Source organism: Pygocentrus nattereri, chromosome 7 (assembly GCF_015220715.1).
Source record: "Pygocentrus nattereri isolate fPygNat1 chromosome 7, fPygNat1.pri, whole genome shotgun sequence".
Taxonomy (NCBI): Eukaryota; Metazoa; Chordata; class Actinopteri; order Characiformes; family Serrasalmidae; genus Pygocentrus; species Pygocentrus nattereri.
In genome coordinates this window covers 28,645,565-28,662,224 of record NC_051217.1, presented here as the reverse complement: position 1 = coordinate 28,662,224, position 16,660 = coordinate 28,645,565, and the positions used below count along the sequence as shown (strand labels likewise).

Sequence of the window (16,660 nt, the reverse complement as noted above, 5' to 3'; positions counted from 1 at the left end):
TGGGGATTTTTTTCAGTGATAAACAAAACATTCTAGAAAGAATGTGATGCAATCAAAAATAGAAAAGCAACAAATACCACATATTTTGTGCCTCTGACAAATAGTTTAATGTGGTACATTGGAATGGTACATTTTAGTTCATGTTGACAGTGCCAATTGCAAACAGCTGTGCTTTAGTGCTGACCTGCCGAGGCCTAGTTAAATAGGAGTATAAATATACTACAGTGTACCAGTGCTAAATGGACAACAGTACTGGAAGATTTGGATATTTTACACACAATGCATACATTACTGAGTGATTCAGTATTATCTCAGGGCTCTGTGTTTCTACAAAAAGTAGAATAGAAGGTCTCCAATTTTACACCCTGACAAAAGGGAAGTAAATAACACCATTAGAAAAAAAATGCTGTTAACTCAAGTCCAATTTTTAATTTGTAACTTATAAAACCTAGTTGTCCTGTAGTTCTTTAGCTTCCTGTGTCACTCCCCCACTAAAAAAAATAAATGCAAAAGAAACAAGAGTATGCATAGCAAAAGTTCTGGAAATGTCTGTTTAGAAATCATTGTCTGTTTACCACTGAATCATGTCATGCAGCTCCAGAAATCTGTGAGCTACAATGTGAAATTCGCATGACACAATCCAAAAAGTGTTTTGTATTATCACATTAAAGCTGCATTATGTAAGGTTTTTTTATTTTATTCTTCATGTGCTGCTGCAAGTCACTCTGTAAAGCCTGTAAAGATATAGTAATGGTAGTGGGTGCTGTAAAATGTGCTGGTTGCAAATCTGTGGGTGAGTTTGCCATTTATTTTTAAGGAACTTGTTTGGAATTGAAATGAAAGTACAAACAGTTAAAGCCATGGAAATTTAAAATGTGGGGGCAAAATGTCTCCATAATGAATCGTTGCTTTTTAAAAAAATTGTAACATTTATTGCACACCTTGTTACATACTAGTTTGAAATATGATTTTAGTTTCGCTGGGGGCACCTGTGTAGATGTCGGTAGATGGTAGATTCTGTGCAATATAGTTAAAACTCTAAAAATTTTAAATACATTTTTTATATTAAAAAAGCAATGACTCACTACCTTCTTAGAGGAAGACTATTTGGCATTGCAGACATTCTTCACATTGTCTGTATCCACTGTCTAACCCAAGATATTCCCATTACAAACTCAGGACTACAATTTTAATGGAATCACACCACATCATGTCATAATTAAGTAAAATTGCTTAACGTACACTTGTTGAGGTCTGTCAGTCCAGATGTACAGTCAGATGGAGTTCTTCTCAACGATCTTGGCTCTTTTTTGATTTCGTATTTTGTTCTTGTTTTGATATTTTGTTCTGTATTCTGTATGATCACTGTGACACTGTACAGTCGTATTCAAAAGTTTGGCCACCCCTTGTCAAATCACGTTTTTAATTTTATTTTTCTAAGTAAAAAAAGTAACCCATCCTATACAGAGAACACATTTCTACGTATTTTAATGTACAATTACTGTTTATTTGCTGAATTAAACATATTGGGTGAAGAGGTGGGCATATGTGGCTTGTGCAGGAGTTGATATTTGTGTACTAAACTGGCATATTTAATGGCTTATTTTTAAATTTGACCCAGGGCGTTCAAACGTTTGACAATGACTGTGCGCTTAGCTGTTAGTAAGTTTCCTTAACATGTCTTCATCTGTTTGTTTCGCAGGTCAGTAAGGGAAGTGGGAATATAGTCACAAAGTACGCCACTTTACAAGGAAAGGAGGCCCAGAACCTAGAGGTTGTAGCTTTCTGTGAAGACATTGCAAAGTAAGTCATGCGATGTGAAGGAGAAAGTGTTTGTGAACAGTGAGGGCGCCGATTCTGTGTTTGTCATTATGTCTGTGTGAACTCTGCTGAGGCCATTCCTCAGGGTGGAGATGTGAATTATGCTCTTCTTGCTTATGTGCCATTATGTTTTTGCAATTCTTTGTAGGACCGTCTTAGCATGCTGTCCCTCCAGAGTGAGGGATAAAATAAAGCTGTTTTTCAAGTGTACAAGGTATAAAATGCATAAATATGTATATTTTATTGTTTCCTTTACAGATTGAGGTCAAAGTTCACTCATGATGACTTCTCTACCAATCCGGGATATGTTATCAGCCCAGTGATCTCCCAAAGGGATATAGGAGGAGACAGAAACAGCAGTGTAAAAGTCTCCATTGAGATATCAGACTCCCAGCAACCTGTGACTTTCACCTGTGATGGTAAAAGTGCTCTTTAGAGATTTGCGTACTCGACAGCACAAGTAACCAACCTTCTTTTTTTCTTCTTCTTTTGTCAGATTTTTCATCTCAAATGCCTTTGTTCTGACTATTTAGCAATGTAAGTTTAGGTTGGCATCAAATCACTAACATAGGTGTGTATCAAAGTGGAACAGCGCTATAATAGTGTAGTAACTTCTGACACTTACTAGACATGTGCTGATATTCAGTAATACAGTATACTGTGATATTCAATACACAGTATTGTCACCATGGACACTGTAAAATACCATCACTCAAACAAGTCAAACAAGTGGCAGTGTAGCTGTTTTTTTCCCAAAAGACAAAAATCCCCCAAATGTATAACCACCAACTAGGGCTGGGCGCTTATAGCAATATAGCAATAGTTATAGCAATATAACTTTCCACAAGAGAAATATAAAGTGTGTTCAATATAATAGACCATTCTCACACTGCCGCATTCTAGCGGCAGCTCTGGTGGCATTTTTTTACTGTAAGAAAAATGACACTATTTGGTTGTCGCCACGAGAGGGCGCACTGCTTGAACGTGATTCAAGATATATACACACACACACGCACGCACACCGATCAGGCATAACATTATGACATTATATATTCTTGTTTTTCCACTCATTGCCCATTTATCAGCTTTGTAGTTCTACAATTTCAGACTGTAGTCCATCGGTTTCTCTGCATACTGTGTTAGCCCCCTTTTGCCCTGTTCTGTAGTGGTCAGGACCTCCATGGACCCTCACAGAGCAAGTTTGTGAACTTACATGGGTTGCCAGCATCAACAACCCAAAAACTACAGTATAACATCTGAGACATGAGGTTATAGCTACCTTCCCTTTTTGAGTGGACTGATCAGTGATCTATTCTATTCTCCTGTGACCAAGTATGAGTATTAAAATAAGTGGCGTAATTGTACTGGCCTAGAGTGAACTCTCTTCTTTCCTGCAATCTAACAAGCTTTAGCAGCATTAAATCTGCTCCACAGAACTGTAGCCGAAGTAGTCTGTCTGTTACAGCCCAGTCATATTTTAGTATAAGTGCATTCCCAAGCAACAGAAGTGAAAGAGAGAAGAGGGTTGATGCCAGTTACAACCCTGATTTAAACGAAAGTAAACTGAGGATGCTGTATGTGTGGCATGGGAGAGTCGGAGAACACTAGCTAGCTTCCCATGATGTTATTGTTGTGAACTGCAGTGATCAAACAAGACAAAAAGCACTGATTTCAGTTTAAACACGCCTTACAGGAGGATGTTGTTTGCACCTACATCAGTCTTACACCGCAAGTGTCAAATACATTGCGATGCCTTCTCCCCTTAAACTGCTACAACAGTCTAGAGAAAATCCAGGTATCTGCTAGATTGTGTTTGAGTACTGTGATATGCTCTGACATGGATGGTGGATGGCAGGAGGGATAAGTAAGACAGTGTGATCCATCACTGATGCAGTGAGCCAGCTAATGTTTGCAGTTCTTACTAAGCTGACCTTGTTGAGAAACTAAACAGTTAATCACCTATAACAAAATAGCCTAGCACTATTCATCAGGCAGCTAAAACTAAGATCTGCTTTGTTTTTAAATAATAAATATTACAAAAATCATGGCCGTGCTGTGTGTGTGAGAATGCTGCATTAACCAGCTGGTTGAAACAGCTAACCTGCAAAACTTTCTTCCGCTATGTCAGATTTTTGAAATGTTCAGCTTTTTAGCAGTTGTTTGTCATGTTCTGACCATAAAGAATAGTTTAAATCCACAATTCACTGTCTGGTTTCTTCAGGATTCACTCAGGAGCAAAAAAGACGTGAAAGAAATAATGATTTGATCTTTTTTTTTTAATCGACAGATATCAAAATTTTTTTTCCATACTGCCAAACCCTACCACCAACGCATTATTGCTACTAAAAATAGCATTCAGAACACTAAATAAAAGTACATGTATTATGTTACACATCATATTAAAAATGAATGCTATTACACTAACTTCTAAATGGTGCTCCTTTGATTATTTTTGCAATCGCTTCCAACAGAATACACATAATTCCATATGTTTTGTTATTAAATGCAGGTATCAAAAAAATAATTGTTCAGAAACTGGTATTGAAGTCAAGATATCAGTAATTGAAAAAAATTAAATGATACCAGCCCTTTATGTTAGCACTATTGTGCTCCTGTGAATGTGACTTCTGAATAAGATCTCAAATGTGAAAGTTGTCTTTGAGCCAGGGAACCTTTTTTTCCCCCCATCTCTTGGAAGATAGGCCACATTCTCTCCTCACATAGCTGCATAGCTGACACAAAGTGTCTGCTCCACAGATTGATGCTCCAGCCAGGGTTCCTGTGGTCTTGCATTTGTCTGCTCAAATGTTTTTAGCTAAGGTCTCTTATTGGGTGACCTGCCTGTGGGAGCTTCGTGAAAAAAGCTTCTCCTCTAGCTGCAGTGGCCCTGGCTTACATCCTTGTGAGGTGGCGTGTTCTGGAGACCACAGGGCCCCTCTCTTTTGTGAGGCGTCCTTGGCCATCTCAGTCCTGGCAGAAAGTCAAGACCGATCTTTTGTGTTGGAGAGTTTGTCTGCGCTGTTGCTGCTCAGGCCTGCATAGCTGTTTTTGTCCCAGATAAGTCCTGAAACCCACGATGAAGGCGAAACTTGTTTTGCAAAGAGAAGTATTTTGTGACCTAGGCTTGCTTTATACATCTGTTGTTTAAAGAGGTCTCATGCTTAGGAATAGTTGCACCAGTCCTCCTATGACTTGTTCTAATGTTAGCATTCCATAGTATTCTTTCTTGTATTTGCTGTCAAAGTGCTGACCCAGTTTGTTTGGTTTAGATCCTGAGATTCGCCACAGTGGAAAGCCAGGTCTGTAACAATGGGCCTCAGTTCTTTGAGCAGGAAGAAAGTAGTCCACAAGATTTTTTCTGTCTTTTAGTAATCTGTTCTACTAGGTCAGTGTTCTTTATCCACTGTCATTTTACTTCCTTTCTCCAGACATTTTTTTGCACAGATTTAAATGTGTGAATCCCCCCCCCACCCCCAAAAAAACACACACATTTACTGTTTCTCAGTATATCATTCACAATTACAGGCAGCTGATTTGATTGCCCTTTGTCTGTTCACACAAGCGTTTGCTTTCTGAATCAACAGAGTGATTACCTTGGTCTGTTAATATTTGTTTTTAGGTGCCTGGCTGTGTGTAAGGTGAGAAAGTTAGGTTAGCAATACCACACATACCTTGGCTTGAAAGGGAGTTGAACCAAAGTGGAGGCTTTGGTTGTGATTAAGTAGAACAAGCTTGAGTGGCAAAGATACACTGGATTAACTTTCTCCAGTTTTTGATGCTAGACAGTGAGACCTTATTTCATCCCCTGTACCACCATCAAACTTAAAAACAAATCAAAACCAATATTTAGCTTTTAGTTGCTACATTACAATTGGGGGTATTTGTCCATGTAGTTGTTAAATCAGTGCTTCTGTACTCAAATAGGCTTGACCGTGAGTCCTGACAAGATTGCTCCTGGCAGCTGGTTCGGACGTCAGGCTTCATTCATATTGTTCCACACAGATTGTGCTAATGTGGTTTTCAAGCCTCCTGCTGCTCCCCTCTTAAGCGACTCCCTCATGACCTACCCCTTCCCACCCTATCACCGCTATGTGTGTCACTGCTGTGACAAGGAAAGAGGGCTGCTTGGAGCAGTTTTTCTCGTGGAGAGAAATTCCATCTGTGGTGTTTACTGGCATCCCACAATTCTTCAAAGCCACATGATAGCCAAAAGTAATGGGCCATGACCTCCAGAACTTTTTTTGAGGCAGGAAGAAGACCAGAATGAAAAGAGTGAAACAGTGCCTCAGCTACTCAGCCTTAATCCAGCCTAAAGCTCAGGTTTTTGAGCATGGCTCATACCACACATGGGTGTGAAGTCTGTTATTGCTCTGGTCTGTGGTGCTCTGTGGGATGGCATGAAAGACCCCCAGGAACTATTTTGTGAAGGTCAGCATTATTGGTGCAAGGTTTTGTTGTTGTTAAGTTTTGGGCACTTGCATTTTATGCCAGCTCTGTTTTTAGAGAATTTCTTAATACACAAAGTGTGTTAAGAAATACTGCCACACTTGCTTTCATATAGTGTAATTGACCCCTTTAATCCAAGCTTACTTGCATACAGTGTAACCTGCACAGTACCCATATTTTTGTATTGCAGTTATTGTATTAGAAAGTTACTATTACTAATATTATTGTTACTATCACTCTTGCTTTTTCTTTCTCCACCAACATCTGCCAAAATCCACCCTGATTTATCTTGTCTTTTTGCCTTTGTTCTTACTTCTGCTTCTCTTTTTCTTTCCTTGGTGGCTTCCCCTTATAGTGAGTTCACCAGTGGAGCTGCTGATAATGCAGGCTCTCTGCTGGGTCCATGATGACCTGAGCCAAGTGGACATCGGCAGCTACATCCTTAAGGTCTGTGGGCAGGAAGAGGTCCTGCAGAAGTAAGTTCTCCCCATCTCGTTCCTCATCGCTCATTTTTACAGAGTTTGCAAACATTAGCAAAGGAGATGAACAGCATCAAAAATGTAAAAAAAAAAAAAAGATTGGATGTGCCATAATATACACTGTCAATACCTTACACTGTCAGAAAAAAGATGTATAGTGCACATACATTTTTGCCCATCAAGGTACAAACAATGTAAATATAACCCTTAAAGGTACGACAGTGGTCTTAAGGTCCAACTGTGTATGTAAAATTAGACTTTCCCAGAAAAGAGTTATATATTTATAGTTTTTCCATGACCTAATGTCTTAAAACAGGAAAGCCTGAAGTAAAGACAGGGTGTGTGAAGTCAAAGCTACTAACTGCAATGGATTATGGTTAAATTATGTACAGTAACTAAAGGAACTGAAGACATATCCTTGAGGGTAGCATTTTAGTAACTTTTTGAGTGTACAAGATTGAGCAATCTGGAGAAAGTACTTGGGGAACCTATGAAATGTATTTATTTATTTAATTTTTGGACCTATGTTGTGGTTTGAAATTTAAATTGCGATGTAAACATAGAGCAGTGTACAAAACCCCGCTCATAGAAACAGCTAAACAGCTAAAACTCTCTCTCCCTCATTCTCTTTATCTCTCTTTCTCTCTCTCCCACACTCACACAAGCACTTTGCGTTTGATTTTCAGTCAGTCAGCCCATCAGGGCTAGTCCACAATGTGCCAGGAGGCTTTATCTGATGTTGGCCAAAGAGTTTTAGTAGTTCGTACACTAGCAATTGTAAGCAGGCAGCTCCAAATGCTACAGAACAGGTTTGATTCTGGCTACCTAGTAATATGTCAATTGAACTCAGTTCTTTAAAAATAAGACTTCAACCTTTAAGCATTTATCATTTTATTCCAGGAGATTTTTTCTAACTTGTGGTGTAATTTAATCATTGAAATGTGAACAAAGGCATTAATTGTGTTTTGCATTGTAGAAAAAAAACGTACCTACTCTGATTTCTATACTGTGGAACCAGGGGTCTTGATGTTTAAAATACAAATATAACCATATTTTTGCCATCCAGCCTGACCAGTGATTCTGCATATGTCTTCTGAGTTTTCTTTGTAGTGTTGATAATGGTAATTTAACTCAAATACAAAAGCATCAGGAAAGTCATGTATTAGCTTCCTGTGAGAGAGCTTTTAGAATCATTAAACACTTTGGATGTCTGGTTCTTCTAATACTGCTAATACTAGTACATCTAATACTGCTGTACAGTGCCCGCTTTCAAGTATATTAAATTTAGTAAAACTGAAATAAATGCTAGGCTCCCAGTTCCTTTAAAATACCATATTTATTATCTCTTCCCTTTTTTCCTTTTCTTGTCTTCTACTGCAACTGTGTTTTGTTTTCTTGCCTTTCCTAACTACAGAAAATTGTTACATTTATTAGACTATTGTCTGTGGTAATTGGGTATATGCTACATATGCAGCAGGTAGAGATTTGGTGGAAATCCCTAGTGTGTTCTTTATAAAGAAGTGTTTCTTAATCCTCCTCTGGGGAACTGACTGCAGTGCACAGTTACAGCTATTCCCTGCATCAACACACCTGCTCTAGCTCATTAACTGATTATCAAGCCTTTAATGAGCTGGATCAGGTGTGTTGAGGTAGGGAAAAGTTGAAACTGTGCAGGGCAGTGCCTTCTTAGAAGAAAGATAAAGAATCACTGCTTTAGAGTATAGGACTATATCCCACTCTCTCAAATAGATTGTTTAAAGGCTGTCACAGCAAATATGGTATACCTGCCCTGCACACACATGACATCTGGCAGTCTTATCCAGAGCAACTTGCAATTTGATAATTTTTTTGTAGAAGTAGACCAGGACAGTGTTGGTAGTCTTGCCCAAGGACTCTTGTTGCTATAACATAGGGTGCTTGCACAACTGGGGGATCGAACACTAGTCTGCAACGTGGAGGTGTTGCCAACTATGTTATACCAACCACTATACCAGTTACACTATACCAACACACACATGCACAGACACACCACAGGAGGGTCTTTTTGTTCTCAGACTGTATAAGTTCCCTCTTGGTAGGCATGTAAAATAATCGTTTTATATGGTCATTCTTTAAGATCTGTTGTCCCAGAAATATAGCTATCAGAACAGCTCATGTTCCACAAGCTGTATTGTTCTTACCCCCCGCCCACTCCCCTTTTTAAAATGCATTCAGATCCAAACTTAATATTAACTTTAAGAGGTGCCAATATCTTGCTAAACCAGGTTTTTGTTATTGTTAAAAACAATGGTTATGCCTGTCTTTGTGGAGCTTTAAATAAAGAATGCAACTTTGAGGCTTTTTTGCAATTAAATAGGGTAGCATTTCACTTTTATAAACTGGTGATTATGGCTTTATTCACTTATGCTCCACAGAATGTCTGTGTGCAGGCCTGTTCACCTGCTTGAGTCTTGCATCATGTTGTATCTTAGCAACACACGCTCACTGTAAGATGACACCTGCCTTCTCATCCTTTTAATGCACAGGATCTCACACTCATTCACTAGCTTGTGCAACATAAATACATGTCCATAGAGTATGAGGACATCCAAGTCCAGAGGGGCACACTGAGATTTTACACTGTTCTTTCATTAAAGCTGTTATCCTTTCTAGTGTGTACATACGTGAATGCATTTCTTAGTTTTTGAGCACAGAAAGTGGACCTTGGGAATTATCCAGTGGCTTCCTTTAATGAAAGGCGTCCCTTGCATGTTTGTGTGTGTGTGTGGTGTTCCTGTGTCCAACTCTGCATTTTTGAAGCCTTGAGTCAGCTTCCCTTTTGACATTCTGGTTCTGTCGTGGCTCTTTGTTAATGTGGGCTTTTTTACCTCATTAGTTCTTAGTAAACGTTTAGTACAGACTGAACTTGGGGACAGCCTGTTCTACCCTTACAGTCTCCTAGCGTATTTCTTTTCAATTCTTTTGAATACTTTTGGCTGTCAGATTATTTGTGTTCCATGGCAGTGTCGTCTATAGAACTCTGGAGTAAAGGATTTATATGGTACTGTGTAGACCACCCTTCATTTAATTTCTGTTCAGAATGACTGTTGAGTACAAATCATTGCCTTTTTTTAAGGAAATATTTCTGAGGACATTGTGTGTAAGATGAGCCACTTGTGTAAGTGAGAAAATCGATGGGAAATGACAGGTGATTCCAAAACTTGAGTTCAGAAAATTTAAATATAAAATTTATATTTTAGAAAATGCAACTCCTAAGAACTGTGCAAGACATGATAGACCACCAAAACTGTCGCCATCAGATAAATATTAAAGCTTTCTTCTTTGAGAGAGAGGAGAAAATCAAGCTCCACTCTTGCTTCAGATTTGAAAATCCACAGCTCCTGTTAATTTTTCTACTGTGAGAAGACAGCTCAACACTATAAGTCTGAAAGGATGTGTAGCTGTTACTGAGAAAAGTTAATATCTTTTAATTAAGGGTTGTTTCGAGGGGTCTTTTTAACAGCGCTGCACAATAAATTTTTAGCCTGTTAAAAAGAAAACAAATGTTTTCCTGTGCTGTTTTTGGTTGCTTTCCAGCATTAGATGATGTGTCAGTCATTTATATGTAGTGAATCAGAGGGTACCATCAAAAAATAAGCATGTAAATATGTCAAGTGGGAGAACAGTACATGTTAATGAGACTGTTGGCAGTACTTCACAGCTTTGAAAAATGCAAGGAAGTAAATGTTTTGGAGTCAGAGGGGATACCAGTTAAACTCTTTCAATGTGTCCTACTGCCGCAGCCTACATTTTCCTCTTTTCATTATTTCTTTAATCTGTGTTTTTCTTCCAAGAGAGACATGTAACTGAACTAAATCTCATGCTTTCTCCATGATTTGAGCCGTTTGTTGACACTGGTGCTATTTATTTTTGCATTTGGTACTTGACCCTAACTTGAAGCTTCTCTCAATTTTTCAGTAAGCATAGTCTGGGCAGCCACGAGTACGTGCAGAACTGCAGGAAGTGGGAGACGGAGATTAAGCTGCAGCTCCTTGCCCAGAGCACCATGAGGAGAGACCTGGCCCGAACGGTATGCCAGAGTACTCATTGATAAAATCTGAAGGCACGATAAGCCTGTGGGCGCATAGCACATTTAGAACAAGACGCATTCTGTAAGGCACTGTAGGTGTATGATGGCCTGTTAGCAGTTTTACCTGATTTAGAACTGGTATTTCACAAACCTCAAGCTTTCTTTAGACCTCCTTTCTTTAAAAAGGCTCTTTCTCCATATGTGCCAGCAGGTAGATGATGACACCTCCCCCATTGACTTGGAGAAATACTTAGACCACATCGAGAGGCCATTTAAGGAGACCGTTACAAGGTAGGAATGTAATCTCGTCTTATCTTCTGCCCGCCTAAAATACCAGGACAACCACACCTCTTTGAAGTCACTGATCCTGCATATTGACTTTACGCCTCCTCAAATGAATCTTTTTTTTTTGTCCTCCAGAAAGAACCTTGCTGAATATTTAGGGGGCTACGATAATCAAGTCAGCGTCTGCCTTCAGAATGAGGTACCAAGTTATGCATAAAAGAACTCAAAGCCAACTCCTCAGTTCACTACAGACTTCTATGATGTCCCTAAATAGATATAAATAAAGCAATATTTCTGTTTTCTCGTTAGAGTACCCAGTACAAAACGGTAGATCAAGTACTCCAGGCTGTTAAAAAACTGTGTTCTGCTCTGGGTGAGGTGGAAACGCCAGCCATTACTGATGCTGTGAAGAGACTGAAGCATTCAGTCAACCTCCCTAAATCCCGCACTCCAGAGGTTAGAATACATAACATAGCTGTGTATATGCACAGTTTTCCTTACACAGTACATTTTTAATTTGCATTCACACCACTTTCTTATTTGACAGGCCATTGCCAAATCTGCTGTTTCCATGAACGGTACGTGCCAATAAACAAAAAGAATTGCGTTGTTGTTCATAGTTGTAGTGGGTAAGACTGGAAGCGCTGTACGTGCAGTATCCCAATAAATGGTGTAGTTTACTTAGTGTTCCAAAACCTCAAGTGTAATAAATAATCCAAAAAAATAGAGTTAATATTAGTGATATAATTTAATATTTGATATTATTTGATTCAGATGGTAAAATGTCTCATTCTACAACTCCAGGCAGCATCTTGTCACTGTTTACAGTATTGTTTTCTGTTTATAGATTGTTCCAGTCCAGTGGAGGAACGCATGGAGGCACTAACAAATGCAGTGTATGACTTAGCTATGCTCTACCTGCGCTCTTTCTGCCTGGCTTCCCCTGATCACGTGAAACAGGACCCTACAGAAGACGAGAGAGAAAGCAAGGAGGCCTCCGGCACCACAGAGCATGTGCAGTTCACTGTGTATGCCATACATGGAATTTCTACAGCATGGGTCAGCAGGTAAGAATATGATGCAGTTCAGTTTAATTTCTTGTGTTATGCATTATGTGATTCATCAAAGATGCATACTGCTATTTGGTGAAAAGCCTTGAAACTTAAGCATCTTATTTTTCAAAAATGTTGCATTTCAAAATCTGCACTTTGGGTGCAGTATAGTGCTATTTGGACAGGATTTGTTGTACATAAGGAGATGAGTAGGGCTGTCAGATCGTGTCAGAAATTCAAACTCAAATTTTCCACTTGGTTGATTGTCAAGTATTCTGATATATTAATATTTTAAATACATTTCTAAATAAATATTATTGTGCAGAGAAAATAAATAGGTTGCATTCTCCTAAATCTACAAATGAAAGGTAAATTGTGTAAATTATTGCAAGTCCCAAAACCTCTTGCCCCTGAAACCAGTGATTCTCAACTTGTTTGAGAATCCCCTTGGCAGTGAAACCCTGCCATCATTATAAGCAAAAGAAAGCACAAAAAGTACAAGCTCACTGATTGTAGTGAAAATTAAAGTCCATAACTGGTGAGTGGCATGGCTGCAGTAGCCCTTCAGCAGCTTAGCTATGCAGCTTTCTTTGCTGCTTTTATTAATATTGATATTTTGTATTTCTGCCTATTAGTATTATTCAGCTCATAATATAAATATCACTTCATCCAGGACAGAATTGCTGAAGCTGTCACATGTTTGCAAATATTCACATAAAGTAAACAAAAGAAAAAAAAAACGAAAGGCAAATATTCTTTCTTGAATATTTCTTGTTCTTTGGTTATGGTCAACAATGGTATGTTCTTCCCTATTTTGGGTGGCCCTCACATACAATAATGTTAAGTACTAGGCCTGGAACATACTGTGAGCTGCAGCAGAGGCTTTGAAAATTTTAATTTTTTTATTTGAGAGAAAAAAAATTCTACATTCACACCCAAAAAGTTCTATGTATTTAATTCCCAAAACATTTTTTATAAAAAGACAGAAAAAAATTAAAAAGAATATCAATAAAAGGGCAATATGTTTATTAAAATAGATGAAAATGTAAACTATAAGGCTGCATTTTGATATTACAAACCCATTTCCAAAAAGGTTGGGACACTGAAAAAACTTTAATAAAAACAAAATGCTAAGATGTGCAAATCATTTAAACCCTATGTTGAATTGAAAATGCTACAAAGACAACATATCAAAAGTTGAAACTGAAACATTTTGTGTTTTGAAAAATATGTGCCAGCGACATTTTCAAAAAAGTTGGGACAGGGGCAATAAAAGGCTGGTAAAGTTGTATAATGCTTAAAAGAAACCTGGTGGTTCATTGACAACAGGTCAATAACATGATTTGGTATAAAATGGGCATTTTATCTTTAGTCTTTAAGAAGTAAAGATTGGGAGGGCTACACCAAAGACTGCTTGATCAAATAGTGCAACAATTCAAGAAAAACATTTTTCAACATAAAATATACCTTTTGCTTTTCATCGTCTATGGTATATAATAACATTTAAAAGATTCAGAGAATCTGGAGAAATCTCTGTATGCAAGGGACAAGGTAGGTATATTCTGTTATATGATCTTTGGGCCCTCAAAAAACTATGCCTTGGGATTGTATAATTTGCATAGACTATTCAATCTGATTTTCATCAACCAACAACACAATTTAGATGTCATAAATTACCTCACTATATTCTCTGAACTGTCAGAGCTGTTTACACTTCTTTTTCAACCACTGCTGAAACCCATAGATGATGATCTGCAACATTTGAATGCATTTACCTGTTTCGTTACTCGGCTATAGCAACTATAAAAATGTCAGTCCTCCCAAAATTAAATTACCTATTTACAATGACCCCTGTTCAGCCTCCCAGTAGCTGGTTCAAGGCACTAGATTCTGCGATAACTAAATTTTGTTGGAAAAAATAAAAACCCAAGAATAAAACTTTTGTAAATTAAACAAAGCAAACCAGGAGGACTTGAAGCAACTATGCTTCAACTGCAGCACCATGTAAATGCACTCCAATTTGGCATAATCATAGTTTCCTGCTTAATAGCTCGCCGTTAAACTTCACTGCATGGAAACAAAATCTGCATCTGCATCATGTTTTAACGATAACACCTTTATCTTGTTTGATGATTCAGATATTTAGTATTGGGAAAGATCAGTACTTACAATATCTTCTCGCATCTGTGTTGAAGTCTAAAATAAATATTACCAAAAAAAAATCTTTCCCACCCAAACTCATTTAAGACATTAATAAAACAAAAACTAATAGAATTTTGAAAGCAATTTCTTATAAACTTCTCGCTATTGTTGATTATACTGTTTTACTTTCAACTTTAAAATGGGGGAAAAGATCTCTCCTGGCATTACTTCTAGACCTAAATCTGTAAAACCACTTTTACAATGACGGCTAACCGTAATCTTCATCTGATTTAATATGAAGTAATTCACAGATCACCTATCACACAACATAAATGTATAAAATAGGACAAATTGGCGGAGACACTTGCTCCTACTACACTTTAGACACTCCTATTACTTATTTTCATGCTCTATGGACATGTCCACCTATACAACAATTCTGGCACTCTGTCTTCGATTTTAGATCCCCCACTCTGGTGTATAGCATTATGCCTCTGCTTTGTTTGCTGGGTGACTACACTATTTTGAACCCCCACAACCATCACACCACCCCGTACTCTTTGCTCTTGCTATAGCCAAAAATGTTATTCTTAAGTGCTGGAAGACCAGGAACTCCATAAACACCACACAATGGAAGAAGCTACTTCTAACACAAATATCACTGGAGAGATTAAATGCGATAAAAATGAATCAAGTGGCAAAATTTAACAGTTCATGGGAACCATTTATTAAAAATATCGACCGGTTAACATTGACTTACTCTTGTCTAAGCCTGTTGATCAGTCCCCTCATTTCAGTAAACACAAATACTTGTAGTTAATTCAAATATACATCAATAAAAGAAGAGGTAATAAAACACAATGGTAAACATGCCTCTGTCCCAACATTTTTTGGAACGTGTTGTTGGCATCAAATTCAAAATGGGCATATATTTTTCAAAAACACTATAAAATTTTCTCAGTTTCAACATTTGATTTATTGTCTTTGTACCAGGGTTTTAATCATTTGCACATCATTGAACAGTTTTTATTCACATTTTGCACATCATCCCAATTTTTGGGGAAAATGGGGTTGTAAATGAATTGAGCATAACGGTTTATTTAAACTCTCATCTTGTCGTTTAGTGTTATATTGTGTTTCTGTATAAAGTGTTATATTTTAAAAGACATGTGAGGAGATTTTCTAATGTGGCTCCATTACGCAGCAAATTATAGAATCCACAACTGAATAGAGGTGCAAATCAGTAGCTGTTGACATCTCTATGAAGTGAGTTATTTGTTTGGCCCTTCAGAATCCTGTGAGAAGCAGCTGCTGGCACTTGTGTTCTCTCCATGAGGTTGAAGTTGGTTTCGTATTTGCCAGTTTTTTTCTGTTTGTTTGTTTTTTTTATTTTTTTTTTTTATTGAGGTTTTATTATTAAGGCCTTAAATGGAGCAGTAGCAACACAAATGCTGCTAAGGTGGAACAGAGAATTGAAATTTTAAGCTAGATGACTTTGTGTGTTTTCTCATCACTCTTGAAACTGACACGTGAGTGATGTCTTCACAGTTATTTGAGGTATTAGCACAGGTCACCATTGATGCACTGTCACCATTCGATCTACTACTGTTTGCCCGTCATTTCTGTGCTCAACTGAGTATCCTCACCACTTCAGAAAGCTTGGCTAATCAGTCATGCAGACTAATTAATTCCCATAATAACTTGAGGATTATGACATCTCTAGTCCTAGGGGTGTGATGATGAATTCTGATACAATACAGTGGTATCTCAATATGCTTCTTTTTTTTGACACGGCTAATATAAGGAGAGCCTCAATATATGCCTTGTGTTCTTGTGTTTATGTTAATTTGTTGATGTCTGTGGCGTATTTTCAGATATATAGGGTCTGCCTTGAGGTAGAAAATTTGAGAACCCCTGCATTAGACTATATGTGATTAGTCCTTCAATCCTCATTCACATGCTTTCTCATTAATCTGATGCCGTGCCATAAAGGAGAGCACCAAGAAACTTTCAGGCATTACTTTGAAAGCAGGGTCCCACCCAATCCCCAGCTGACTTATTTATCTGCAGTCAACAGTGACACTTATCTGCTGTGGCTAAAATAGACTCACTCTACTGATTTCAAGTCAGAGCTGGAGAGCTGGACAGAGTTACAGGGGTGTGGCAAGTCTAGCCCTTATGCAGGGTCATAGTGTCACTCTACTGAGATCTTTTTTTTAATGCTGGACTCTCCAGAACTCCAAATTAAAGGGCTGCTTGTTACTAACAGACTTTTTCCCATAAGGCTTTCTCCACCATGCCTCATGCAGAGGGTTATTTCTAGCCCTGAGGAACATTTCCATATGTCATACCAAGAGATCCAAAAA

At 38.0% G+C, this 16,660-nt stretch overlaps 1 protein-coding gene across 3 annotated transcripts in view; it reads left to right on the top strand.

Moving 5' to 3' along the window:
* pik3c2a (phosphatidylinositol-4-phosphate 3-kinase, catalytic subunit type 2 alpha) overlaps positions 1–16,660 on the top strand; it is a 54,254-nt gene that overhangs the window by 13,577 nt on the left and 24,017 nt on the right. For 2 of the 3 annotated variants that reach the window (XM_017711143.2, XM_037540005.1), the window contains exons 3-11: positions 1,703–1,803; positions 2,080–2,240; positions 6,623–6,743; positions 10,704–10,815; positions 11,024–11,106; positions 11,236–11,299; positions 11,410–11,556; positions 11,648–11,678; positions 11,948–12,167. In XM_017711143.2, coding sequence (XP_017566632.1) covers positions 1,703–1,803; positions 2,080–2,240; positions 6,623–6,743; positions 10,704–10,815; positions 11,024–11,106; positions 11,236–11,299; positions 11,410–11,556; positions 11,648–11,678; positions 11,948–12,167 — 1,040 coding nt within the window. The remainder of the gene's footprint in view (positions 1–1,702; positions 1,804–2,079; positions 2,241–6,622; positions 6,744–10,703; positions 10,816–11,023; positions 11,107–11,235; positions 11,300–11,409; positions 11,557–11,647; positions 11,679–11,947; positions 12,168–16,660) is intronic. The other variant, XM_017711144.2, reaches the window with a different exon arrangement.